Source organism: Stegostoma tigrinum, chromosome 9 (assembly GCF_030684315.1).
Source record: "Stegostoma tigrinum isolate sSteTig4 chromosome 9, sSteTig4.hap1, whole genome shotgun sequence".
In the NCBI taxonomy this organism is placed as follows: domain Eukaryota; kingdom Metazoa; phylum Chordata; class Chondrichthyes; order Orectolobiformes; family Stegostomatidae; genus Stegostoma; species Stegostoma tigrinum.
Genome location: NC_081362.1, coordinates 52,761,890 through 52,789,285, shown reverse-complemented (window position 1 = coordinate 52,789,285; position 27,396 = coordinate 52,761,890). Strand labels below are relative to the sequence as shown.

General features: G+C 44.6%; 1 protein-coding gene and 1 long non-coding RNA gene across 4 annotated transcripts in view; one reads left to right on the top strand and one right to left on the bottom strand.

Moving 5' to 3' along the window:
• Positions 1-27,396, bottom strand: part of taf1a (TATA box binding protein (TBP)-associated factor, RNA polymerase I, A) — an 80,001-nt gene that overhangs the window by 33,168 nt on the left and 19,437 nt on the right. The window contains exons 2-11 of one of the 3 annotated variants that reach the window (XR_007248118.2): positions 26,627-26,787; positions 24,506-24,675; positions 23,120-23,233; positions 22,286-22,484; positions 20,743-20,870; positions 12,538-12,696; positions 10,774-10,840; positions 10,325-10,448; positions 6,544-6,698; positions 3,561-4,068 (exon numbers count right to left, since the gene is read on the bottom strand). Coding sequence is in view for 2 of the 3 variants with exons in the window: in XM_048536333.2 (XP_048392290.1) it covers positions 3,950-4,068; positions 6,544-6,698; positions 10,325-10,448; positions 10,774-10,840; positions 12,538-12,696; positions 20,743-20,870; positions 22,286-22,484; positions 23,120-23,233; positions 24,506-24,675; positions 26,627-26,753 (1,362 nt within the window). In the remaining variant the exon portion in view is untranslated. Of the gene's footprint in view, positions 1-728; positions 4,069-6,543; positions 6,699-10,324; positions 10,449-10,773; positions 10,841-12,537; positions 12,697-20,742; positions 20,871-22,285; positions 22,485-23,119; positions 23,234-24,505; positions 24,676-26,612; positions 26,788-27,396 lie in introns of those variants that run through there. The other 2 variants (XM_048536333.2, XM_048536335.2) reach the window with 2 other exon arrangements.
• LOC125454952 (uncharacterized) overlaps positions 1-27,396 on the top strand; it is an 80,749-nt gene that overhangs the window by 42,392 nt on the left and 10,961 nt on the right. The window contains exon 3 of the long non-coding RNA XR_007248119.2: positions 978-1,068. This is a non-coding gene — a long non-coding RNA (uncharacterized LOC125454952). The remainder of the gene's footprint in view (positions 1-977; positions 1,069-27,396) is intronic.

Sequence of the window (27,396 nt, the reverse complement as noted above, 5' to 3'; positions counted from 1 at the left end):
AATATCTGGAATTAAGAATCTAATGAAGACCGTGAATCCATTGTCGATTGTTGGAAAACCCCATCTGGTTCACTAATGTCCTTTAAGGAGAGAAACTGCCATCCTTACCTGGTCTGGTCTACATGCGACTCCAGACCCACAGCAATGTGGGTTGACTCTGAACTGCCCCCTGGGCAATAAATGCTTACTTTCCCGAGACATCCTCAACCCGTGAATGAATAAAGACAAAAAAAATGTTTGTGGATCTGGCGGTTGGTGGGTTGATAAGGGTAGTCGGGGGTGGGGGGGGGGGGGGGGGGGGGCAGGAGGCAGGTGGAGTTGTGCTACAGGGGTCAGATCAGTGGAATGGATTGGTGGCCAGGCGAAGGTTTTGGGGAGGTGGGGGGAGCGATGTTGGTCATGTCAGTGGAGAATGACAAGTCGGGGACATTGAGCTTTGGGATGTTTGGTTGGGTCAGTTCACTGAAGGTGGTCTCATGTGGGAGTAACTGGGTGGTTACGGCGTTGCATTTTATAGTTAGAGGAGTTACAGCTGGTTATAATCTCTCCAGCTATTGTTGGATAACTATGCAGGTTCAGACTCACTGACCTTCCAAAGTCGCAACTCTAACTCAGAGTTTAAAGGCATTTGTGTGTTTCTAACAAATCCCGCAGAACATCCTACATTGCTACAACAACTAACTTCAAGTCAGAAGATCTGTGTCAAAGATTTTATGATACAGGTACTTAAACGCTCCCATTTCTTGCTTCCTTCAGCCAAAGAATGCAGTGCTTTTGGATGCTCTGTAGCATGACCCAGCTGAGAATATAAAAGTCTGCTCGTTAGTTCTGGGTATATTGACACAAGCATACCGTTGTGTCATGTACGAGCCCTGAGGCACTAAAACAAATTTCCATTTTGTTTGACATATAATTGAGGTAAATGCTAAATCGGTATTCTGAACAGCAAAAACAGCTCGGTTTTTGTTTTAATGCAGCTTCACATATTTGATCCTGAAGACAGATGGTACTGGGATTGACAATGCAGGCATGAATAATGGAGCCCTTATGTCCCAACAATACTACAGGGTAGGTTGCAAAGGTAAAATCTTGCATGTTCATTGAGGAGACTCTTATGTAGCACATCACAGCAGCATCTTCCATATATAATATTGTGCGACATAAAGATACACAAGTACCACATACCTGAATCTTGTGACTTTCTACATGGAAAGATTAAATAAGGCCAAGTTGAGACAATAACAAAAACCTCTGAATCCCAAGCTAAAGAAAGCTGTTTTGTTTAAATTTGATTGAATTTTAATTATATTGTCATTGCTACAACATTGGTATAAGTTGCCTGTCTCGAGTTTTTTTGAACTATTTTCGATAGAAGTCAAAGAAATTAGTGTGTTGACACAAAAATATTGCTGACGTTGCAAGTCCAAAATACAATCATAACCGAAACACTAAATCAGCATTCTTTTCCCCTCTCTGTAGCTAACGTCTAATCTATTGGATATTCCCAGCTTTGTTTCCATTTTAAATGCAATGTTTTATACACAGTTAATAATAGAAGAAATCTTGCAAGCTTATCATCTCCGGCTTTGAATCAAGCAATGGAAGCTTTAAGTGCTTAATATCAATCCGCGGTTGAGAGAAATATTTGCCTGAATCTAAGCAATCTCTATTAAAAAGGTCCTTACTCATTTTCTCTACCCTCCTAAATACTGCATATTTCTATACAAAATAAAACTGACAGAACTATGGATGCTGGAAATCAGCAACAAAAACTGAAATCGCTGGAAAGTCTCAGCAGATCTGACAGCATCTGCTGAGACAATTGTTCTGAAGAAGGGTCACTGGATCTGAAACGTTAACTGATTTCTCTCCACAAATGCTGCCAGACATGCTGAGCTTTTCCAGCAATTTGTTTTCGTTCGTGTTGCATATTTATACGTTGTTTGCACTAAATGAAACACATCTACAATTTCTTCTCCTTTTGGACAGTGTTGTGTGCTGATTTGGAGGACCTGAAGCGTAAACGTCCAGTGCTGTCCTCCTTTACCTTAATGGATGCAAAAATTATCAATTTTTTTAAAAAAAGGGAAAGTTACATACACTTAAATCAACCATTACTTCAAACATCCACCTAAACCACCACGCAAAACACCTATTGACACATGCATCATCTATTGAATTCTACTAATTGAAGATTTTATTTCACTGTAACTCCTGAATTATAAGTTGCATCACCTTGAAAATCAAGGGGAGCAAGGGTGTTGGGCTATCATTACAACAACTTCTCAATTAAAGTTCCAATCCTGAAAATTATGACTTTAAGTGAAACATAGTTTCCCATAGGAATCAGGCAAGTTTCTGTGGACATGATTTGCATGATAAAAGAATGTATAGATTGAAATGTTATACTGTACTCATGCTTCAGCTAGGAATCCAACTTGCAAAATAAAACCAAGGACTAAGTTAGATACTTCAGGACCACAGTCTGCAGAGATAAAAAAACTTAAAACATTAAGTGAAAACAGTCCACAATTCTTGATATCTACATTCAAAAATGACCTCTACAAAGAGCTACAATACAAATGTGAACCCATGCATTATAAATAGATATTTTCTATATCAACCTGTTCAGATATTTATTATCCAATCTCTGGAACAGGTGGGACTTGAACCCAGACTTTGTGACTCAGTGGCAGGGGCACGTTCACTGCACCACAAGAGCCTCCACCCCATGTACTGCAAATATGACACTGACCCGAAGTTTTACTTGACCAGTCTCCATCTACTGGCAGAGGATGTTCAGTGCAGACCGAACTATCAGCACCAACTAACCTCTGCCATTAGCTGGGCCCAGCACTTCAAAGAAAGTTCAGGAGAATGACGGAGACAGAAATAAAACAGAGAGTTTAAAGGGATGAACAGAGGGTGATATTAGGAGCCTGACTGGGATACAGGAAAGTTATTGGAGGCTGCGTGGGGGGGGGGAGCTGGTTGCACAATGACTGACAACTGTAAATTGAGTTCTTGAACACTGCTAACTTACCAGTTACTTTGTGCTATTTTACTTTTAAAACAAACAGATTTCTTCTAATGGTGCAAAGTCCAGTAATACACAAAGTGCTTCACATGTAGTTAACCAAATTCACTGATTCTTTTGTATCAAGAAAGCTAGAACATAATTCTAACATCCTGTTCATCTTTGATTATTAGGAGCTACATTGTCAATGACAAAGTTCATTACATTTAGGATTGAACCCATTTGTTCTGGTTGAATGTTTGATGGCATTATACATTGCTCGACCACAAACTTCCCCTCTGCACTCCTCACCAATATTCACCCACCACCACTCCTCAAAAACACAAGACCACATTAAAATTAATCTAGTGATGGTAAGAACTGAGTTTTTAAGACAAGCTCAATCATTTTATTGACTGGCTTCGTTTAAAAACTTAAACGCATTATTTTGTAAATGCTTCAATATAGAACTGTTCACCGTTTAGTTGCAAAATATTTTTTAAGTTTGTTACAATATAAATTTGCCAATATCCAACATACTTACAGCGTTCCAGGTACCACTTGTATTTACCTCTGCTGTATTGTGGAGTTTTCTCCAGAACAATCTGAATGAATGCCCCACACTGAAGGAAATGTAGGCTTTTTGGAATTAGCAACACTCCTGTCATTATGAGGAACACTTCCAGTCAGCTGTCAGCTCCAGGTCACACTTGTGTCTTATCTTAAAGGTGACATGAACTGATCCTTCTTAAATCAGTGCTACTAAGAGTGTTTTGTTTAATACAAATCTCAGCAACACTTTCCTTAGTGGGATTAATAACAAAATAAATTGCTTGCAATCCTTTTCTTCCTTTTTACTCAGAGAGAGATTCCAAAATGTTCAAATTCTTTTGAAAATTTGAGTTTTGATTTTTATGAGCTGTATGTCCAGAGTCACACAGTCGAACTTATACTGCACAGACTGTGATTGTTTACATAATGTCTCATCTTCTTCAGTTTTGCTTCCTGAACTTTGCTTCCCAGTTGGTAAATGGTGACAAAGTATTTGCAGCCTAAAGGAGTAAACAGAGGAACAAATTCAAAGCTTAGCTAACAGCTGCTAGATGCACACACAAATCTTCAATACCAAAAGAAATCAGTGAGACCAAGGACCGCCATTTCAGTCAATGATGAGTGGGGGCATGGGGGGGAGCAGTTTGAGGATTGTGTGTGGTGGAGTTTTGAGAAATGCTGTCAGTGACAGAGTTGCTCCACAGTTTAAACCATGCATCACTTACAGGTAACCTCTGAGTCGTGTACATCTAGACCAAGTTTCTGACTCAGTCAGTGCAAGAGACATTCACAGTCCCCAGCGAAGCGTAAATCTGCTCATCAGAAGTTTGACGCTCCCAGGCAGTGCTGCCACAAACATTAGGAAGTCTTCAGGTGCCCAACACAAAACGGCAGATAAAGTTCAGTGAATATAGAAAATATGGCCCAATATTCTCTCAAACCACATAGATCAGAGGCTCCTATGTTTCACTCCTAGCCAATGTTGAAATGACTTAACTGCACTGCAGTTGGGATTCCTAACCGGCACTGAAGACCAGATAGACAGAAAGAGAATACCTGATCATCCAGCAACATCCAAGAGAAGTACATTTCCAGCTGCAGGGAAACTGATCAAACGTGAGCATTTAAATTTTGTGCCATAAAATATGTTTCTTATGAATTATGATAAAATAAGAACTCCTTAGATAATCAGGTGACATGCTAGTGTGTCTAAAGTTTAATTATCAAAGGAAGTGCACAGACAATTTATTTCACTCACCAAATGTTAGCAATTCAATGAGAAATCATCTCAAAGCCAGTAAATGAAAGACTGTCTCTCAATGAGGGCCCAATCAATTCAGGTAACCTTCTGTTGCAACTCAAGCATGCATACTGACTGCACGATGTAAATTTCATGCTACAGGTACAGTTGTGAAGTACAAAAGGTGTTTTCAGAATGATATTAGGACTTCCTTTCAAAAATCCATGATCTAAGCACTACGCTTCACTCCACTTTTCTAGTAGAAAAAGTTTAGAACAGCAATCACTCAAACCTTAACTTGTAAAGTCTTTGAGTTAATAAAAAATCTTAATGCGCTTCATAAAGTCATTAGGAAACAAAACATGACACAGGTACAAAAGATAATAAAATGTGAGGCTGGATGAACACAGCAGGCCAAGCAGCATCTCAGGAGCACAAAAGCTGACGTTTCGGGCCTAGACCCTTCATCAGAGAGGGGGATGGGGGGAGGGAACTGGAATAAATAGGGAGAGAGGGGGAGGCGGACCGAAGATGGAGAGTAAAGAAGATAGGTGGAGAGGGTGTAGGTGGGGAGGTAGGGAGGGGATAGGTCAGTCCAGGGAAGACGGACAGGTCAAGGAGGTGGGATGAGGTTAGTAGGTAGCTGGGGGTGCGGCTTGGGGTGGGAGGAAGGGATGGGTGAGAGGAAGAACCGGTTCGGGAGGCAGAGACAGGTTGGACTGGTTTTGGGATGCAGTGGGTGGGGGGGAAGAGCTGGGCTGGTTGTGTGGTGCAGTGGGGGGAGGGGATGAACTGGGCTGGTTGAGGGATGCAGTGGGGGAAGGGGAGATTTTGAAACTGGTGAAGTCCACATTGATACCATATGGCTGCAGGGTTCCCAGGCGGAATATGAGTTGCTGTTCCTGCAACCTTCGGGTGGCATCATTGTGGCAGTGCAGGAGGCCCATGATGGACATGTCATCAAGAGAATGGGAGGGGGAGTGGAAATGGTTTGCGACTGGGAGGTGCAGTTGTTTGTTGCGAACTGAGCGGAGGTGTTCTGCAAAGCGGTCCCCAAGCCTCCGCTTGGTTTCCCCAATGTAGAGAAAGCCGCACCGGGTACAGTGGATGCAGTATACCACATTGGCAGATGTGCAGGTGAACCTCTGCCCGAAACGTCAGCTTTTGTGCTCCTGAGATGCTGCTTGGCCTGCTGTGTTCATCCAGCCTCACATTTTATTATCTTGGAATCTCCAGCATCTGCAGTTCCCATTATCACAGGTACAAAAGACTTGGTCAGGGAAAATGGCAAAAAAAATTGCCCATTGCAAGCTTTTGAGGGCATCTTAAAGGAACAAAGAGAGATCGAAAGAGAGAGGGAAGGAATTTCAGAGCTTAGGCTCAATCAGTCATGGCAACAAACAGTAGGGCGAGTAAAAATGGGGATGCTTACTGAGGTGCAGATATCTTGGTGGCTGTGGGATCAGATGACAATATAGAGATAGGGAGGGCAAAGCCAGGGAAAAAGGGAAACAGATAAAAATTTTAAAACCAAAAGTGTATTCAACAGAAAGCTGCTGTCCTAACAAACCCAGAGAACTGATGGAATTTATTGTGCAAGTATGCAGTGACCTGAAGTGCATGGAGAGTAAAATGTGAGGTTTCACACTGTCCCTTCATTACTGTGGAATTGAATTTGCAAAGAAGTTAATCCACAGACACAACATCAGTTTAAGAGATACATTTTTTGACTTACCTTTCCCCATTAGGATTCCTGCAAGCATTGCTTTCTTACAAGCATAGCTCTCATTTTCTTGAAAATCCTTGTGCGCTCGATATTTGCTGAAATGATACATCGGCCACCAATCTTGTCTCGACTCCCATTGCTCATGGATCCAGTCACAGTGACCCCTAAAGGGACAGAAAATAATAACTCTGTAAAATAGCGACATTTTTGATTTGACTTTCAAACTAATGAGGAAGAATCCTCAGTCCACAGACTTGAGTACAGTCTAAGCTGACACAACATAACTGGTATCTATATTGCAGCTTTAAAGTAGTTGCACATCCCAAAACCTCTCATAGGAGCCTCATTCGGCAGAATTTGCTATCGGACACATAAGGAAATATCAGATTCGGCCAAAAGTGTCAAAAGGAGCGGGTGATAACGAGGGTCTTAAAAAGGACGAAACAAAAACAGAAATTGCTGGGACAAAAACCCAGCACGTGTGGAGAGAAAGAACTAAATGTTTTGGGTCCAGTGACCCTTCTTCAGAATGGAAGCTGCAGTTTGAGGGGGGCAGGGGAGGTTTTTGGAGTAGAAATTCCAGAGTTCACAGTTTAGAGCTTTGGCATTTGAAGACACAGCCACCAAGAATGGAGCAATTAGAATCTATTCAAAAAGCTAGAATTAAACTATCACAGATATCTTGGAGGCGAATATACAGACTGGGGGCAGGGGAGGTGCATGGAGGCACTTGAAGACATGGATGAGAATTTGAAAATCCACACTTTGTGTGAGTGAAAACTTCAGTGAGCACAACGGTAAAGAGATATGGTGCCAATAAGGATGGGAAATCCAAGGGATGTGGTGCCGTTAAAGACACAAAGTTTTGGAGATGTCAAGTTCATAGTGAAAAACAAAAGTCTGGGAGGTTGGTCAGAAGTATTTTGGAACAGTCCCGTCTTGGTCAAATAAGATGGAACAGCAGTGGATGGAAGTGAGGCTGGGTGCTTTGACCGAGACTTGATGCCAGAAAAGCAATGTGATCATTTTGGGAAGTGAACAGAGAGTGACAATGGTGAGGTAGTGCTGACCAGCCAAGTGAAAACTAAAACTGGTTTTCAGCAATGTTGCCAAGGGGTAGCACATTGTTAAGCAACAGGAATCAGCGTCAAAGACAGATGCTGGGGATTCCAGAGGTAATGCCTTCTCATCTTCATTACAAGTAATTCAATGATTAGAACTAGACAAGTGCAGCCAGCCCCAGCCGAGTGAACACATTGAGAATATTACAGGAAGATTGTGCAGTCAAACATACTAAATGTCACGTACATGTCATGAAGAATGAGGGGGGTTCAGGTTAAACATGGGAAAGGATGCCTCCTGATTATCATATACCATCCTCCCACAGTTGATGAATCAGTATTCCTCAACATTGAATACACTTAGGAAGAAGCACTAAGGGTGGCAAAGATGCAAAATGTACTCTGGGTAGGATATTTCAATTTCCACCACTAAGAGCTGCACAGCAGCAGCACTACTGATCGAGCTGGTTGGGTCCCAAAGGACACAGACTGGGTCTGCGGCAGGTGGTGAGGGAAAAACATACTTGACCTCATTCTTACTGATCTGCCAGCTGCAGATGCATCTATCCGCGGCAGCATTAGTACAAGCCACCATTTCACGGTCCCTTTGAAAACGAAGTCCCACCTTCACACTGAGAGTAGCCTCCATTGTGTCACGTGGACCTATCACAGTGTTAAAGCAGGACAGACTTCGAACAGATTTAGCAACTCAAAAGCTAGGCATCCATGAGGACCATCAACAGCAACAGGATTCTACTCTACCACCACCTGCAACCTCATGGCATGGCAGATCATTCACTCAACCATGACTATCAAGCCAGGGCATCAACTCTGATTCAACGGAAAGTGCAAGAGGGCATGCCTAAAAATGAGGAGTCAAGCTGGTGAAGCCACCAAATAGGATTACTTCTGTGCCAAACATGAAGTGATAGACAGAGCCAAGCATTCCCACAACCAATGTGGATCAGATTTAAGCTCTGCAGTCCTGCAATATCCAGTGGTGAATGGTAGTGGACAATTAAACAACTTACTGGAGGAGGCGGCTCCAAACATATCCCCAACCCTAATGATGGGAGAGCCTAGCACATCAGTGCAAAGGATAAGGCTGAAGAATTTTCAGCAATCTTCAGTCAGAAGTACTAAGTGGATGATCCATCTCAATCTCCTCAAGTAGTCAGGAACATCACAGATAGCAGTCTTCAGCCAACTTAATTCACTCCATGTGATATCAAGAAAGAGTTGGAACTGAGGAACTGGATACTGCAAAGGTTATGATCATATTCTGGCAATAGAACCTGCCACTCTCCTAGCCAAGCCGTTCCAGTACAGCAACAATACTGGCATCTACCAGGTAATGTGGACAATTGGTCAGGTATGTCTCATATACAAAAAGCTAGACAAATTCATACCGGCCAATTACCACTCCATCAACCTACTCTCAGTCATCAGTGAAGTGATGGAAAGTGTCATCAGTAGTGTTATCCGATGTACCTGGTCATCAAAAACATGTTCACTGTCATCAAGTTTGGGTTCTGCCAGGAGCTCTTGACCTCACCACAGCTTTGTTTCAAACAAGGCTAAAAGAGTTGAATTTCAGGGGTGAGGTTACAGTGATAGCCCTTGACAATAAGGCTGCATTTGACCGTGTATGGAATCAAGGTACCCTAGGAAAACTGAAGTCAATGGGTATCAGAGTCAAACTCTCCACTGGCTGGAGTCATACCGGAAATAACGGAAGATGGACGTGGTTGTTGGAGGTCAGTCATCTCAGCTCCAGGTCATCTCTGCAGGAGTTCTTCAGGATAGTGTCCTTATGCCCAACCATCTTCAGCTGCCTTATTAATGACCCTCCCTCTCTATGATAAGTAGGTCAGAAGTGGGGATGTTAATCTATGATTACAATCCACATTCAACTGCAATAAGATTTGGGCAATATCCAGGCTAAGGCGGACAAGCAGCAAATTAGTTCACACCACAAAAATGCCAGGCAATGACCACCTCCAATATGAGATAATCTAACCACCGTTCCTCAACATTCAATGGAGTTACCATCACCAAGGCTCTCAGTATCAACATCCCGGGATATCATTGGCAAGATGCTCAGACTCGCTGTATAAATACTGTGGCCACAACAGCACGTCAAAGGCTAGGAATCCTGCAGTGAGTTAACTCATTCTCCAAAGCCTGTTCACCATCTACAAAGGTCAAATCAGGAGTGTGATGGAATACTCCCCACTTGCTTGGATGAGTGCAGCTCCAACAACACTCAAGAAGCTTGACACTATCCAAGACAAAGCAGCCTGCTTGATTGGCACTATACCCACAAATATCCACTCCCATGGCCACTGATGCTCAGTATCGACAAGCTGCACTGCAACAATTGGTCAAAGATCCTTCAACAGTACTTCCCAAAGTCACAACCACTTCCAGCTAGAAGGACAACTGCAGCAGATTTACGGGAACACCGCAAACTGAAAGTTCCTTTCCAAGCCACTCACCACCCTGACTTGGAAATATATTCCTGTTCCCTTAATGTAGCTGGGTCAAAACCCTGGGATTCCCTCGCTAAGGAAATTTTAGTCAACCTACAGTACATGGAATGCAGCAGTTTGAGAAAGCAGCTCACCACCACCTTCTCAAGGGCAACTAAGGACAGGTAATAAATTCTGACGAGCCAGCGAAACCCACATCCCACGATAATTCTTTTTTTTTAAAAAAAGTGTACATACTCTGCTAGAACTTTCTTCATTTGTTTTATTAAACATTTCCATACGTGATAGTTTTCTTTCCATGTAGAAAAATCCAGAAGGCTGAAGAGGACACCCAGTGCTTCCTTACAATGCTTCCTTTTGTCTGAAACAAAACAAGACATGGTCGATGAAGTTTCTGCTTTCAAGTGACAAGATTTTCTTTAATTAACTGAACTCACAGATACATACAGTGGTCAGGAGTTAATACTCCTGTCTCAGAATCGGGCATTGCAGAACAAATCTTTACTCTTGATATTTTCCAATCGACCTGTTCACAGATGTTATGACAGACCTCCAGGGCAGTCAGGACTAGAATACAGGCCTCCTGGCCCAGAGGTAGGGACACATCTACTGCGCCTCAAGACCCTAAAAGTCCCTATTAGACACTTGCTTTTCAGCAAAAGCAACATTCTCACTGAATTACTTACTTGATTGCAGAAGGAGCGAGTTAAATTCTAACATCACTTGATGAGAAGGAACCAGCTGATGCAAGATCTGGAGATTCAACAAAAAGAAATTCAGTAAACAGGGCAATGACCCTAAAGACGTGCAATAGGATGGTACACATTTAATAATCAAATCGCTTTTCATAATGTGTTACACAATGTATTTTGAAACCAGATGGGGACAATACTAATAGACGCTGGTTCCTATGAACAAACAGTGACTTACAAGTTTGTTGAAAGAACATGCCAGTCAGAAATTTTTCAAAGGTCTGCACTTTGCACAACAGGTTACTTGCACTTAAAGCCCACATGTACGCATGCTGACTGGTCAGCAGGCAGGAACACATATTTCCACTTGGCTTTCATCCTAGCTTCTGGGAAGAACTTTCAATTTCATATGTGATTAAAGATGTAAATCAAAAGGAATTTGCTAATTGTCACTGAAAAAAGCCAAGGATTTTTAACTGTATAAATACCGCAGTTAAAACACAAGGTAAACTGTTGCAAAATGACTGAGGCTGTGGCTAATCAAGAGGTGAAATTTCTACAAAGGTACTCTGCACTTCCGCTGAAAGCATCCAGAACACGTATTGGCTCCTTGCTCCTCTCACAGCAGAGCTGCACCCTCCAGCAAATGACCCTTGGAAAGGAAAGGCTTGAAAAGGCTGGCCTGGTATTTTGACAACCCCAGTCATCCAACGGCTTCCACTAGACCTTGGACCTCTCGCCTTAAACGGAACTTCCAATTCTTAACAACCACGTAAGCCACAGCTCTGGGATTGGCCCTTTTATCTCTGAGTCACAAGAAACTGGGTTCAAACCTCACTCTAGGACTGGAGTTAAACAAGGGAAATCTAGGCTAACACTCCAGTTCTGTACTGAGTGAATGCTGCAGTGGTGAAAGTGCCATCTTTCAGATGAAATGTTAAAACAGTTCAATCCGTTCTTCTTGGCGGGAGGGACACAAGACCCCACTGCATGGTTCCAAAGAGGAGCATGGGAGTTCTTCACAGTGCCCCAGCTATCATATGTCTCTTGAGCAGTGTCACAAAGCTTTAGTAAAGCTGTTCGTTCCAAACAAATACAGCGAATGCTTTTTTAAAAAAGGTGTTATCTAATCTATATAAAATAATAAGCAGACAAAGTAAAGAACACCTTAGTAATTATTTAGTTTACAACAAGATTAGCTTGGTTTTCAAAATTTTGGAAATTTCATGTATTGAGAGATGGCCTCATTCTCCCACAGTCCCAGGCCTAAGATTAAAGCCCAATCACAATACTGGGAAATGGTTAGTTTTTTAGGCTTGAGCAACTCTCCTCGAAGCTCAACCAATCAGCAAAAGAAAGTGGTAAGGCAGGCAGCTATTCTTTCTGCTCTGTGGAGCTGCTCCCTGATGGATTTACCACCCAGTTGCCTCCATCTGCAGAAGATGGACCACAGCAAATGGACAAGGACAGACAACTGCAATGCAGCTTAAGGCAACGACTGTAAATTCACCAGATTTTCCTACTATCCCACGCAGTTAGACAACCAGAAAAAAGATGGCTGTAAAGCAAAGTTTTTAAACTGTGCAGCTTAGTGCCACACGAACCAGAAGCATGAACATGCAAGTTCGATATATCTCCAATCGGTGCAATCGAGACAAGCATGGTTCCTGCAACAAAGAAGAAAACAAAATAATAAAGGCTCCAATCAGATGAAGCAGATCAGGCCCTTCTTGTGATTGTCAGACAAGTGAATCTTACCCTCAGTACTTTTATCAGTTTTTTAGTTGAGGCGTTGTGTTTTTTCAAGAACTCGTACAAGTACACATGAGCATTTGGGTTTGGTGGAAATCTGCTGTTATAAGCATAATTATTTAACACAGTCAGTGCTTCTTCAAAACCATCATAGAAATCAAGGAGCTGAAATCAAAAACAACACAAGTTACCAACATGGGGATAGATATATTCAAATTAATTCCATGCAAAGATAGATTTTCTGCACATTCACATCTGTGGTGGTTTTGGCAGGGCAAATTTTAGGGGAAGGTCTTACGAGGAAAAGTTGAGAGCGCTAGGGCTTTTCTCTTTAGAACGACGAAGGATGAGAGGTGACTTGATAGACGTGTACAAAATGATCAGAGGTATAGATAGAGTGGACAGCCAGAGACTTTTCCCTAGGGTGGAGGTAGCTATTACGAGAAGGCATAGTTTTAAAGTGAGTGGAGGTAGATATAGGGGAGACGTCAGAGGTAGGTTCTTTACTCAGAGTGGTAGGGGAGTGGAATGCATTGCCTGAGAGGGTAGTGGAGTCAGCCTCATCACAGGCATTTAAGCGGCTATTAGACAGGCATATGGATGGTAGTATAAGGTAGGGGTGGAGGTTAGATAGATCTTAGATTTAGGGTAAAATTTCGACACAACAACGTGGACTGAAGGGCCTGTACTGTGCTGTACTGTTCTAAACTTCAACCAACTAGCCAGTTAATCGTTCAACATTCTTCCATACATTTGAGACTAACACAACATTAAGAACCACAGCAACCAGCTGTCAGGACATCTTGGATAGCAATGAAATTTAGAGGGAAAGATTCAAAGGCATTAAAATAATTCACAGAGGCCAGTATCCTGCCACCAAGTCACCCTTTATTTACTTGTGCACAGTACATGGGCTCTGACCAGCTAACTCAGAGCTAGTCCTGAGAGTGGATCTTGTTAAAGACTGGTTCTGCAATCACCGATACTGCTGAGTCAGTATCAACCTCCATCAGAACCAGATTACCATTTAAACAGACATTTATTTTGACTGGTTCTGAATTGGACATTGCTAAGCAACCTAACTGTTTAAAACTACATGTCAATGGACCTTCCAGTATGTGAGCGCACCAGGATACAGGCTGTGTTAAATTATTTCAGGCAGAGTGTTCTGAAACGGGGAATATTAGGCAATAATTAGGAGCTGGAATTTCTATCATTAACCCAAACAGATGACACATTGGCTCCTAAAGGATTACAAAATACAAGTGTTTTTTCTCTTGATCCATGTGAACTCTTTACTTTCCTTTATTCCTGATTGGGATATATCATCTGTTTCAGCTTAAAGTGCTAAACAATAGGTCCTCCTGATGACTGAATGCCGTCATTACACAGATGCTTGTGCAATGCTGATTTCGAAAATGCTTACACAAGCGTGACTTTTCTCAAAGCCAGAGAGTCCTACAGACAGCCCTTGGCCCAAGTTAAAAGAAAATTGTTAACTTTAGAAAACTTGGAAAGTCAGGGATTGATTAGGTGCAGTCAACATGGCTTTGTGCATGGGAAATGGTGTCTCACTAACTTGAATGAGTTTTTCTTGAAGTAACAAAGGGGATTGCTGAGAGCGAAGTGGTGGACATGATCCATTTGGACTTCAGTAACGTGTTCAACAAGGTTCCTTATGGTGGACCGATAAGCAAAGTTAGATCACATGGAATACAGGGAGAACTAGGCATTTGGATACTGGCTCAAAAGGTAGAAGACAGAGGGTGGTGGTGGTGGAGGGTTGGTCCTCAGACTGAAAGCCAGGGACCAGTAGTGAGCAACAAGTATCAGAACCGGGTCCACTGCTTTTATAGAAATGATTTAGATGTGAACATAAGAGGTATGATTAGTAAGCTTGCAGATGACACCAAAGTTGGAGGCGTAGTGGAGAGCGAGGAAGGTTACCTCAGAGCACAATGGGATTTTGATCAGAGGGGGCAAAGGGCTGAGGAGTGGCAGATGGAATTTAATTTAGATAAATGTGAGGTGTTGCATTTTGGTAAGGCACCTCAGGGAAGGACTTACACACTCAACGGTAAGGTCCTGGGGAGTGTTATTGAACAAACAGACCTTGGAGTGCACGTTCATAGTTGTTTGAAAGCGGAGCTACAGGTAGACAACATATAGTGAAGGTGCTGTTTGGTACACTTGTTTTCATTGTTCAGTGCAATGTGTTTAGGAGTTGACAGGTCATGTTGTGTCTTTACAGGACATTGGTTAGGCCAATTTTTGGAAGACTGCATGGTATTCTGTTCTCCCTGCTATAGAAAGGATGTTGTGAAACTTGAAAGGGTTCGGAAAAATTTACATGGATGTTGCCAGGGTTGGAGGGTTTGAACTATAGGAAGAGACTGGGGCTATTTTCCCTGAAGCATCAGAGACTGAGCAGTGACATAATGGAGATTTATTAAATCATGAGGGGCATGGGTAGGGTCAATTGGCCATGACTTTTTCCTGCAGGAGTCCAAAACTAGACGGCACAGGCTAAAGTAGAAAGGGGAAAGATTTAAAAAGGGGCCTAAGGAGCAACTTTTTCAAGCAGCGGGTGGTGTGTGTATGGGAGATAATGGGAACTGCAGATGCTGGAGACTCCAAGATAATAAAATGTGAGGCTGGATGAACACAGCAGGCCAAGCAGCATCTCAGGAGCACAAAAGCTGACGTTTCGGGCCTAGACCCTTCATCAGAGAGGGGGATGGGGGGAGGGAACTGGAATAAATAGGGAGAGAGGGGGAGGCGGACCGAAGATGGAGAGTAAAGAAGATAGGTGGAGAGGGTGTAGGTGGGGAGGTAGGGAGGGGATAGGTCAGTCCAGGGAAGACGGACAGGTCAAGGAGGTGGGATGAGGTTAGTAGGTAGCTGGGGGTGCGGCCTGGGGTGGGAGGAAGGGATGGGTGAGAGGAAGAGCCGGTTAGGGAGGCAGAGACAGGTTGGACTGGTTTTGGGATGCAGTGGGTGGGGGGGAAGAGCTGTGCTGGTTGTGTGGTGCAGTGGGGGGAGGGGATGAACTGGGCTGGTTTAGGGATGCAGTAGGGGAAGGGAAGATTTTGAAACTGGTGAAGTCCACATTGATACCATATGGCTGCAGGGTTCCCAGGCGGAATATGAGTTGCTGTTCCTGCAACCTTCGGGTGGCATCATTGTGGCAGTGCAGGAGGCCCATGATGGACATGTCATCAAGAGAATGGGAGGGGGAGTGGAAATGGTTTGCGACGGGGAGGTGCAGTTGTTTGTTGCGAACTGAGCGGAGGTGTTCTGCAAAGCCGTCCCCAAGCCTCCGCTTGGTTTCCCCAATGTAGAGGAAGCCGCACCGGGTACAGTGGATGCAGTATACCACATTGGCAGATGTGCAGGTGAACCTCTGCTTAATGTGGAATGTCATCTTGGGGCCTGGGATGGGGGTGAGGGAGGAGGTGTGGGGACAAGTGTAGCATTTCCTGCGGTTGCAGGGGAAGGTGCCGGGTGTGGTGGGGTTGGAGGGCAGTGTGGAGCGAACAAGGGAGTCACGGAGAGAGTGGTCTCTCCGGAAAGCAGACAGGGGAGGGGATGGAAAAATGTCTTGGGTGGTGGGGTCGGATTGTAAATGGCGGAAGTGTCGGAGGATAATGCGTTGTATCCGGAGGTTGGTGGGGTGGTGTGTGAGAACGAGGGGGATCCTCTTGGGGCGGTTGTGGCGGGGGCGGGGTGTGAGGGATGTGTCGCGGGAAATGCGGGAGACGCGGTCAAGAGCGTTCTCAATCACCGTGGGGGGAAAGTTGCGGTCCTTAAAGAACTTGGACATCTGGGATGTGCGGGAGTGGAATGTCTTATCGTGGGAGCAGATGCGGCGGAGGCGGAGGAATTGGGAATAGGGGATGGAATTTTTGCAGGAGGGTGGGTGGGAGGAGGTGTATTCTAGGTAGCTGTGGGAGTCGGTGGGCTTGAAATGGACATCAGTTACAAGCTGGTTGCCTGAGATGGAGACTGAGAGGTCCAGGAAGGTGAGGGATGTGCTGGAGATGGCCCAGGTGAACTGAAGGTTGGGGTGGAAGGTGTTGGTGAAGTGGATGAACTGTTCGAGCTCCTCTGGGGAGCAAGAGGCGGCGCCGATACAGTCATCAATGTACCGGAGGAAGAGGTGGGGTTTGGGGCCTGTGTAGGTGCGGAAGAGGGACTGTTCCACGTAACCTACAAAGAGGCAGGCATAGCTGGGGCCCATGCGGGTGCCCATGGCCACCCCCTTAGTCTGTAGGAAGTGGGAGGAGTCAAAAGAGAAGTTGTTGAGTGTGAGGACGAGTTCAGCTAGGCGGATGAGAGTGTCGGTGGAGGGGGCCTGGTCGGGCCTGCGGGACAGGAAGAAGCGGAGGGCCTTGAGGCCATCTCCATGCGGAATGCAGGTGTACAGGGACTGGACGTCCATGGTGAATATGAGGTGTTGGGGGCCAGGGAATTGGAAGTCCTGGAGGAGGTGGAGGGCGTGGGTGGTGTCACGGACATAGGTGGGGAGTTCCTGGACCAAAGGGGAGAAAATGGAGTCCAGATAGGTGGAGATGAGTTCGGTGGGGCAGGAGCAGGCTGAGACGATGGGTCGACCAGGGCAGGCAGGTTTGTGGATTTTGGGAAGGAGATAGAAACGGGCCGTGCGGGGTTGGGGAACAATGAGGTTGGAGACAACCCGCAGACAAGGGTGGCGCAGTGGTAGTATGGCGCACTGACCTCTACATCGCCGAGGCCAGACGCCAACTCTCCGACACCACCTCCTACCGCCTCCTCGATCATGACCCCACACCCGAGCACCAAACCATCATCTCCAATACCATTCATGACCTCATCACCTCAGGGGACCACCCACCCACAGCCTCCAACCTCATTGTTCCCCAACCCCGCACGGCCCGTTTCTATCTCCTTCCCAAAATCCACAAACCTGCCTGCCCTGGTCGACCCATCGTCTCAGCCTGCTCCTGCCCCACCGAACTCATCTCCACCTATCTGGACTCCATTTTCTCCCCTTTGGTCCAGGAACTCCCCACCTATGTCCGTGACACCACCCACGCCCTCCACCTCCTCCAGGACTTCCAATTCCCTGGCCCCCAACACCTCATATTCACCATGGACGTCCAGTCCCTGTACACCTGCATTCCGCATGGAGATGGCCTCAAGGCCCTCCGCTTCTTCCTGTCCCGCAGGCCCGACCAGGCCCCCTCCACCGACACTCTCATCCGCCTAGCTGAACTCGTCCTCACACTCAACAACTTCTCTTTTGACTCCTCCCACTTCCTACAGACTAAGGGGGTGGCCATGGGCACCCGCATGGGCCCCAGCTATGCCTGCCTCTTTGTAGGTTACGTGGAACAGTCCCTCTTCCGCACCTACACAGGCCCCAAACCCCACCTCTTCCTCCGGTACATTGATGACTGTATCGGCGCCGCCTCTTGCTCCCCAGAGGAGCTCGAACAGTTCATCCACTTCACCAACACCTTCCACCCCAACCTTCAGTTCACCTGGGCCATCTCCAGCACATCCCTCACCTTCCTGGACCTCTCAGTCTCCATCTCAGGCAACCAGCTTGTAACTGATGTCCATTTCAAGCCCACCGAATCCCACAGCTACCTAGAATACACCTCCTCCCACCCACCCTCCTGCAAAAATTCCATCCCCTATTCCCAATTCCTCCGCCTCCGCCGCATCTGCTCCCACGATAAGACATTCCACTCCCGCACATCCCAGATGTCCAAGTTCTTTAAGGACCGCAACTTTCCCCCCACGGTGATTGAGAACGCTCTTGACCACGTCTCCCGCATTTCCCGCGACACATCCCTCACACCCCGCCCCCGCCACAACCGCCCCAAGAGGATCCCCCTCGTTCTCACACACCACCCCACCAACCTCCGGATACAACGCATTATCCTCCGACACTTCTGCCATTTACAATCCGACCCCACCACCCAAGACATTTTTCCATCCCCTCCCCTGTCTGCTTTCCGGAGAGACCACTCTCTCCGTGACTCCCTTGTTCGCTCCACACTGCCCTCCAACCCCACCACACCCGGCACCTTCCCCTGCAACCGCAGGAAATGCTACACTTGTCCCCACACCTCCTCCCTCACCCCCATCCCAGGCCCCAAGATGACATTCCACATTAAGCAGAGGTTCACTTGCACATCTGCCAATGTGGTATACTGCATCCACTGTACCCGGTGCGGCTTCCTCTACATTGGGGAAACCAAGCGGAGGCTTGGGGACGGCTTTGCAGAACACCTCCGCTCAGTTCGCAACAAACAACTGCACCTCCCAGTCGCAAACCATTTCCACTCCCCCTCCCATTCTCTTGATGACATGTCCATCATGGGCCTCCTGCACTGCCACAATGATGCCACCCGAAGGTTGCAGGAACAGCAACTCATATTCCGCCTGGGAACCCTGCAGCCATATGGTATCAATGTGGACTTCACCAGTTTCAAAATCTCCCCTTCCCCTACTGCATCCCTAAACCAGCCCAGTTCATCCCCTCCCCCCACTGCACCACACAACCAGCACAGCTCTTCCCCCCCACCCACTGCATCCCAAAACCAGTCCAACCTGTCTCTGCCTCCCTAACCGGCTCTTCCTCTCACCCATCCCTTCCTCCCACCCCAAGCCGCACCCCCAGCTACCTACTAACCTCATCCCACCTCCTTGACCTGTCCGTCTTCCCTGGACTGACCTATCCCCTCCCTACCTCCCCACCTACACCCTCTCCACCTATCTTCTTTACTCTCCATCTTCGGTCCGCCTCCCCCTCTCTCCCTATTTATTCCAGTTCCCTCCCCCCATCCCCCTCTCTGATGAAGGGTCTAGGCCCGAAACGTCAGCTTTTGTGCTCCTGAGATGCTGCTTGGCCTGCTGTGTTCATCCAGCCTCACATTTTATTATCTTGGTGTGTGTGTGGAATGAGCTGCCAGAGGGAGTGGTGGAGACAGGTACAAATACAACATTTAAAAGCCATTTGGATCGGTATATGAATAGGAAGGGTTTGGAGGGAGATGAACAAAATGCTGTAAAAAAGGGACTAGATTAAATTAGGATATCCAAGGAAGTCCATGGTCAGCACTGAAGGGTCTTGTCTGTGTTGTACAACTCTTGGCTCAAACACACTGGCACACATAAGGAACATATCTCAAGCTGGGCTACAAACAGCAGTGGTCAGGGAACACAGAATGAAGACGTGTAAATGGGTCTCGGCCCGAAACGTCAAGCTTTCCTGCTCGGCCCGCTGTGTTCATCCAGCTTCACACCGTGTTTTCTCAGTAAACTTTCAGCTTACTCCTAATAGCTGTATGCAATTCAGAAAGCACCATCTAGTGGGCAAGTATATGTAAAATTTATATACAAAAAGCTAGAAGCTCTCCAGAAGTAAAAGTTATGGACAAATGAAAACATTGAAGCAAAACTGAATTAAACCACTATGCCACTTCTGTCAATATTTAAATATATTTATCAGCTTTGCAATATAATAGCCTTGTTCAACCATGATTCGCAAGACTTTATGCTCAATTTCCCGATATCTATTCCCCAATACCTTTCAGACAGAATTAGGTAAATAGCTAACAGCTGCAGCACATTTCCCAAGCGCACTCTCAGGTTGTGAATATGACAATGTAACCATCAATGAACTTGTGTTTATTAACAATCTTTCAGGGCATTCCTAATTATTTCACCCTTAAATTAGGTACATTTTGATATAACGTAGGCAAACACAGAAAAGCCTCAAATTACGCAATGAAACAAATCACGAGCTAATTTGATGGCACTGAGGACAAAGATTAGCCAAAACACCACAAAAGCTCCCTCGTGCTTCGAGGAATCAGGTCATAGAATTTTGCAGAGACCAGAGATGAGACGAGACGTTAGTAAAATATTTCACACAAAAGATAATAATAGTGCAGCACTCATTTGGTATATAACAAGGAAGAGCCTAGATAATGTGTTCATGTCTACGGAGTGGGTTAGAATCCTTAAATCCTTTATTGTGTCCCACTACTGATCCAAGGTTGGTCTTCAAATCACAGCATTCCAACTGTTGTATTTAATCAGATTGAAAATAACACTATGGCAGCATTAAGCTCCCTGCAAAAGGCTAGTAAATAACTTGGCAGAATATTGAAGCTTTAAAACATTCTGTGTTAAGTACCCAGAGATACTGAAACTTACATTTACATAGCTCAGTATAAAGGGATCCCAAACACCAGGATTTTCCACAGCATCGTGCAGACCAATAGAAGCTTGTCGAAAATAATTGTGCATCTCTTGCGCTCTGCCCAAATCAACTTCAGCATCAACTAGTTTTAAGGAGTACAAAGTGTTACTACTTGTAAACAAATAAGAAAACTTGCATCAACTCCACATCTTTAAATGAGAAACGTCTTAAGGTGTTCCCCAGGAGCACAGACAAAGCCAAGAGAGGGTGACATAGAGACACACTTTGCCAAACAGAAACATGCAGCAATCAAGGTGGGATGGCTGGAGCCTTGCAAAGATGAAAAGAGCAAGGACAGGAAGCAAAGCAACTGCTAGCAATATTCTGGCTCTAACTGCATAGGAAACCGCAACAAAGCAAATTCTACTGTATTGCATTACGCAGATAAAATATTGCAGGAGGACAGGGAGGCTGAAATGTCAGAGAAAACTGGGAGGTCATGGAGCAGAAGGCAAACTAGTGTATCATGCTCACAGACATGACTCGAATGAGGATTGTTTCAAGGCTGACGCAAGGGCAGAAACTCAGTTCAAGGATTTTACAAAGTCGAGTTTTCAGCTCTTTGAAAATGTTTTTCGCAAGATGTGCAGCACTATAATAAAATCCAAGTCCCACAAGTGGTCAAAGACATAGGGAGGAAACCAGGCATTGTACAATGCAGGATGGGGGAACAGGGAGGGGAGGAGGGGAAGAGGATTTTTAACCCTGTCACAAGCACGTTTTTTTGGGTTGGGTGTATATCGATCTCAAATCCGCCCACTTCTAGAGGAACGACTACTGGAAGAACAACCAACCATCTTCTTCGAGGCATGTTAGAATCACAGAATTCCTACAATGGGGAAAGGAGCCATTTGACTCATCAGGACCTGCACCGACTCTCTGAAGAGCATCCCATCCAAATCCAAACCCATTAGCTCACACTTAGCATGGCTAATCGACCCAATTTACACATCCCTGGACACCATCCGGCAATTTAGTACAGCCAATCCACCTAACCTGCACACCTTTGGGCTGTGGGAGGAAATCACAGCACCCAGAGCAAACGCATGCAGACACTGAGAGAAAATGCAAACCACACAGAGTCACCCAAGATTGGAATTGAACCTGGGTTCCTGGCACTGTGCGGGAGCAGTGCTAACGACTGAGCCACTGTACCATCCACACTGCTCACATATATACCCTAATGAGGCTAGATTTTACTTCAATTTTATACTGGTCTGTTTGTTTCAGGAAACAGGGCAGTTAAAAGGAAGACAGCTGCTGGTTGCAGCAGGCAAGTGCCTATGCCAGACTTTATGTGGGCCAAGATGAGCAGGAGCGTTCCTTACCAGCGCTGCCAGCAAACTGCTTACATATTTGGCCAAACCCACCCTGCATAAGGTACCCATTCCTGATCGCATGATTGCCCTGTCCCCTCACATGTATGCACACACACACAACGTTCAAGCAGGATGACAACAGTGCAGTACGCATTATGGCTCCACAATAAGCACTTACCTTGCTCGTGAAGAGCACTATTCTTTTTAACCCATGTATAATAGTCAAGCAATGACCTATATCCCTGAATAAGTTTAAGCGCTTTTTGCTGAGCTGGAGATTTTTCACCGTATCTCCATGTTTCAGCTAAAGACAGTTCCCTGTAGGCTTCCTCCATCGTTCCATTGCACAGCAGGTGAAAAGCATGTTCCAAACACACCTTAGGGAATACAGAAAAGAGGACAGATTCTGCTTTACTTGATGCTGCAAGTTAGGATTTTTAAACATGTGCACAAGCACACTAGATTATTTACTGGGTAGCTACACCCTCCCTAGCAAGATACTGTACCATGAAGGTAAGATTTCTTCAGATTTCATAAAGATTTTGACAAAGTAACTGATCTCTGGCACGTAATCGTAATGGGCACCACCAGTGAGATTAAATTGTTTAGTGAATGAATCTGCGTTCTACAAAAATAGCAGAGATTCCTTTTTTAAAAGATCCAAACAGTATTACAAAGAGATGATAATGTCCTGGAACTTGTCCGTAATACATAACAGATAACATAACAGATAATATGTAACAGACAATATGATACTCTTGGTGGACTATAAGAAAAGAAGAATTACTGATTTAAAAGCAAAAATAACTTTACGAAGAAAAAGGCATGTAAACTAAACAACTTCACCAATCGAACATTGCAGAACAACATGATCTTAACGTTCAAAAATCGAACACATTAACAGAGTGAAGTTCATTATACTTTGGAAATACTCCATTGGCTGTAAAGAGCCTTCAGATGCCAGGAGGTCACAAAAAGTGGTATAAATGTAAGAGTATCTCTTCTTAGTTACCTTCAGGTAATGTTTCACTCCTATACTCTTCATTTTCCTGGCAAATGAACTGACGTCCTCAATGCAGCTGTTAGGATGATACTGAAGTATCGCAGTCCCCATCATCCAAATGAACTGGCATAGAAATATTGTCATTTCAATACTGCTTTAAGTGCTCTCATAAAAATAACTTTTAAAAATTAGAAATAATTATGTAGATACTTTAACAAATTCTATACTGAAGAATCTTCATTGCAAGTTTTGAATGTTTAAAGAGATTATAATTGAAATGGTACAGATAGGATAAAATTGTAATGCATCATTCAGGGAAAACACCTTCTCTAACATTTGCTCAATTTTCATTTTTTTTATTTACATGACTTCAAAATTGTATTAACTAACAGGCAACATGCACTTACATTATAATGCTGCACATGCAGCTAGAAATAGTGTGAAGTATATTTCCCATGAATAGTACTGAACTTTATGGCCAGATGCATTTTCAAAATTAGAACATCGCTAACATCACAAAATATAAACGTAAAAATAGACAAGCTGAATTCTGTCAGCTAAGTTCTACTGTTAGATAGCTAACATTGTTTGTTAAATGAAAATATCATTAATGTCTGCAGGAATTGATCTCACATTGCACTGCTCACATTGAATCAGCTACATGTGCTACCAAATCCTAATGCATTCTCTTCCTCTTTTGCCATCTCCTCAGCTAATTCCACTCGGGAACTAAATAATGAGATAAACTGCATGCACAAGAGGGACTTTGCTTGAAACCACTTGCCAAGACAAAGAGCAGACCATACAGCGAAAATAAAACAAAACAGCTAACTCAGGAACCAACAGCGTTGCAAGTCTTTTGAGAGTGTTGCAATTCACTCCAGCAGCATTATTTACATGGGAAACTGATTATGAAGCAACAGCTCTTCATTCACAATTGAGTGAATTATCATTTATGACTGACAGATCAATATTTACATTAGAATGGAGTGGATATGGTCATTCACGATAAAATAGTTGGATGTGTTACTGACGTTAAGAATTCAGAGGGTGCGTGTTCACATGCTAATTTTTCTTTAAAAAGTTGAAAGCTAAAAAGCTGACCAATAAAAAAAAGCGATCATAAAGTTGACAATCCAATAATAACAATCCATCTGGATCGCTAACATCTTGAAGGGACCTATGTCCTTGTCTTGTCTGGCCAATAGCAGTCTCAGACCAGCACCCCTGAGATTGAAGCCAAACCGCCCAATGTAGCTTCCTTATGTTCAGATTATCAAGAATGCCCAGCACGAACACCCTTTCAGGTCCAGGCCAAAGATACTCACTTTTAGGGCATAATTTCAGACAGTGGAGTGTGTATAACTACAATTATATTCCACAAATATCTTTTACCTTGCTAGCAGATGCCTGCTTTCTAGTAGTGTTGTCTTCTAAAATCTGGAAGTAGTTTGTCATCAGCTCTGCAGCAGTCTGCCACTGGTGATGAAGCATGGCCTTCTGAATGCGACTCAAACAGGTTTGGACTGTCTTTCGGAAACCAGTTTGTTTCGCATCTTTGATACCTGTACATCACAAGCATGGATGTAAAAAAGTTGCACTGCCAGTCGCTGAACGTGCACAAACTGATCGAAGATACGCAGTCACATGGTTTTACTGCTGTAACTGACAATATCCTCCAAAATTACAGCCAGGATCACACACATGAGGGGGTACAGATATAGGAGGACAAGACCGATCATTCTGTAGCTGGAAAAACTGCGCAGGAGGGAGAGTTTCAAATCTGTGGCACTCAGTGTGGTGGGGATGACACGTGTACAAACCAAGCAATTTGCACCTGAACAGAACTAATTTCCTTGTGAGGGATTTCACTGGTGGCTGGGAATGCTTTAAACTAAATTCTGCAGGGTTGGGGGACAGAAAGGAACTATTGTGAAGAGGGCACAGATTTAAAAAGTAATTTGTAACACAAGCACGAGGCAGTGGCTCAGCGGTTAGCACTGCTGCCTCACAGCATCAGGGACCCAGGTTCAATTCCGTCCTCAGGTGAGCGTCTGTGTGGAGTTTGCACATTCTCCCCGTGTCTGCGTGGGTTTCCTCGGGGTGCTCCGGTTTCCTGCCACACAGTCCAGAGATGTGCAGGGTAGGGGGACTAGCCATGCTATATTGCCCGTAGTGTAATGTGTAGATGCGGTGGGTTATAAGGGGATGGGTCAGGGTGGGATGCTCTGAGGGTCAGTGTGGACCTGTTGGGCCGAAGGGCCTGTTTCCACACTGTAGGGATTCTATTATTTCTATTAAGCAAATGCAATGCAAGAAGAAACTTGTTCACACAGTGAATCATTAGGATTGGGAATGCTGTTCCAGGAAGTGTGGTGAACTCCAAGTGAATCTTGCCATTGTCCCAGAGGACCAGAGGTTGCTCTCCTGTTTTGGGGGGAGAGGAGTGGTGGCAACTTTCACAGGGAGATTACCCAGCCCTTGGCAAGGATAAGGCTGAGGTGGCAGGGAAGGTTCAATTAAGGCATTTTTAAAAAAATTCATTCACAGGGTGAGGGCATCGCTGGCTTTATTACCCATCCCTTATTATCCAGAAAGCAGTTAACAGTCAACCACATTGCTGTGGGTCTGAGTCATATGTAGGCCCGACCAACTAAGTATGGTAGTTTCCTTCCCTAATGGACATTAGAGAATGAGATGGGTCTTTCTGAAAATCCACAATGGATTCATGGTCGTCATTAGACTCTTAATTCCAGATATTTATTGAGTTCAAATTTCACCACCTTCCAGGGCAGGATTTGGACCAGAGTCTCAAAACATTGCTTGGGTCTCTGGATTAACAGTGCAGCGACAATACCCCTAGGCCAGTACCTCCCTTTTAAGAGAGCATGAAACAATTACTTCGGGAGTCAGTTAGCTAAGGAGGCTGGACAGCTAGTTTCCGATGCACAGAAATGTCCAAACCGTGGGTTTAATTCCTGTACTGGCTGAGATCACTTGAAAGGTCCCTCCTTTTCAATTTCTCCTCTCACCTCAGTCATGGTGACCCTCAGGTTAAACAACCACCAGTCATCTCTCTCTAAATGAGACAGCAGCCCTAAGGCCCTCTGAAACATGGCTAATTTACCTTATCACAAGGAGAAACAATGTTAAGGGTTATCGGGAAAGGCAGGAGAACAGATTAAGTCAGGACACTCATTAGGAGAGCTAGTGTACAAACACAATGGGCTGTCTTCTGCGAGTCTATAAAAACAAATGAGCTTATTACAGATGTGATCATTCAACATATGCAAGGCTGAGATAAACAGGCTTCTAAATCACTAAGTGAATCAAGGGGTATGCGGCAGGAAAGGAGAGTTGAGGACTATCCTGATAGAGTGGACTTGATGGGCAGAACATCTATTTTGATCCTGCGTCTTATGGTCCTATACCATTTTCTAATGTCACTGCATGCAAGCTCAGAACTTAAAATGATTTATTAAGTCAAACAGAAATGGCTTACAGAGGTAGCCGTACTTTGGAACTGAAGTATACTCGTAGGCAGGTGTAAACAGATTTCTGGGCGGGAACTGCTGGTCTGCACAGGTCCATCGTCAGTTGAATTATCTCTTTCTGCTATGAGCTCAGCAATCACATCATCCATCTTCAGCTCACCATTAATGTGAAACTAAGATAGCCTGAAAAGCAGAGATTATCTTCGATTAAAAAAAAAGAACCAACTTCTTGCTCGCCGAGTCGGTGTGTTTGATACAGATGTTTAGTCACCCTGCTCGGTAACATCATCAGTGCATCTCTGGTGAAGCCTGGCATTCTGTCCCACTTACTTGCATCAGTTATCAGGGGTGGTTGGCATCACCAAAAGTGATACCAACTACCCTAGCAAACCGAGGCATATAAATAACAAGCAGGGCAGAACACCAATGCTTCACTGGAAGCACACTGACAATGTTACCAAACAGGGTGACAAAACAACTGGGTCAAACACACCAGCTCGGCGAGCAAGTCGACAACCTCATCCACAATCCAAGCTACAAATTTTCTCAAAAACTTTGAACCACCTTCTGGTTTACTCGCAGTGCTATATTCAAATGTGGAAAAGAGTGAAAAGATGAGAGGTATAAATCAATGGCTGAAGAGATGGTGTAATGTTCAGGGATTCAGGTTCTTGGGTCATTGGGATCTTTTCTGGGACAGTAAAAAAACCTGTTCAAAAAGCGTAAGTTTCACCTGGACTGGAAAGGGACCAATATCCTAATGGGAAGGTGCGTTAATGCTATTAACGCACC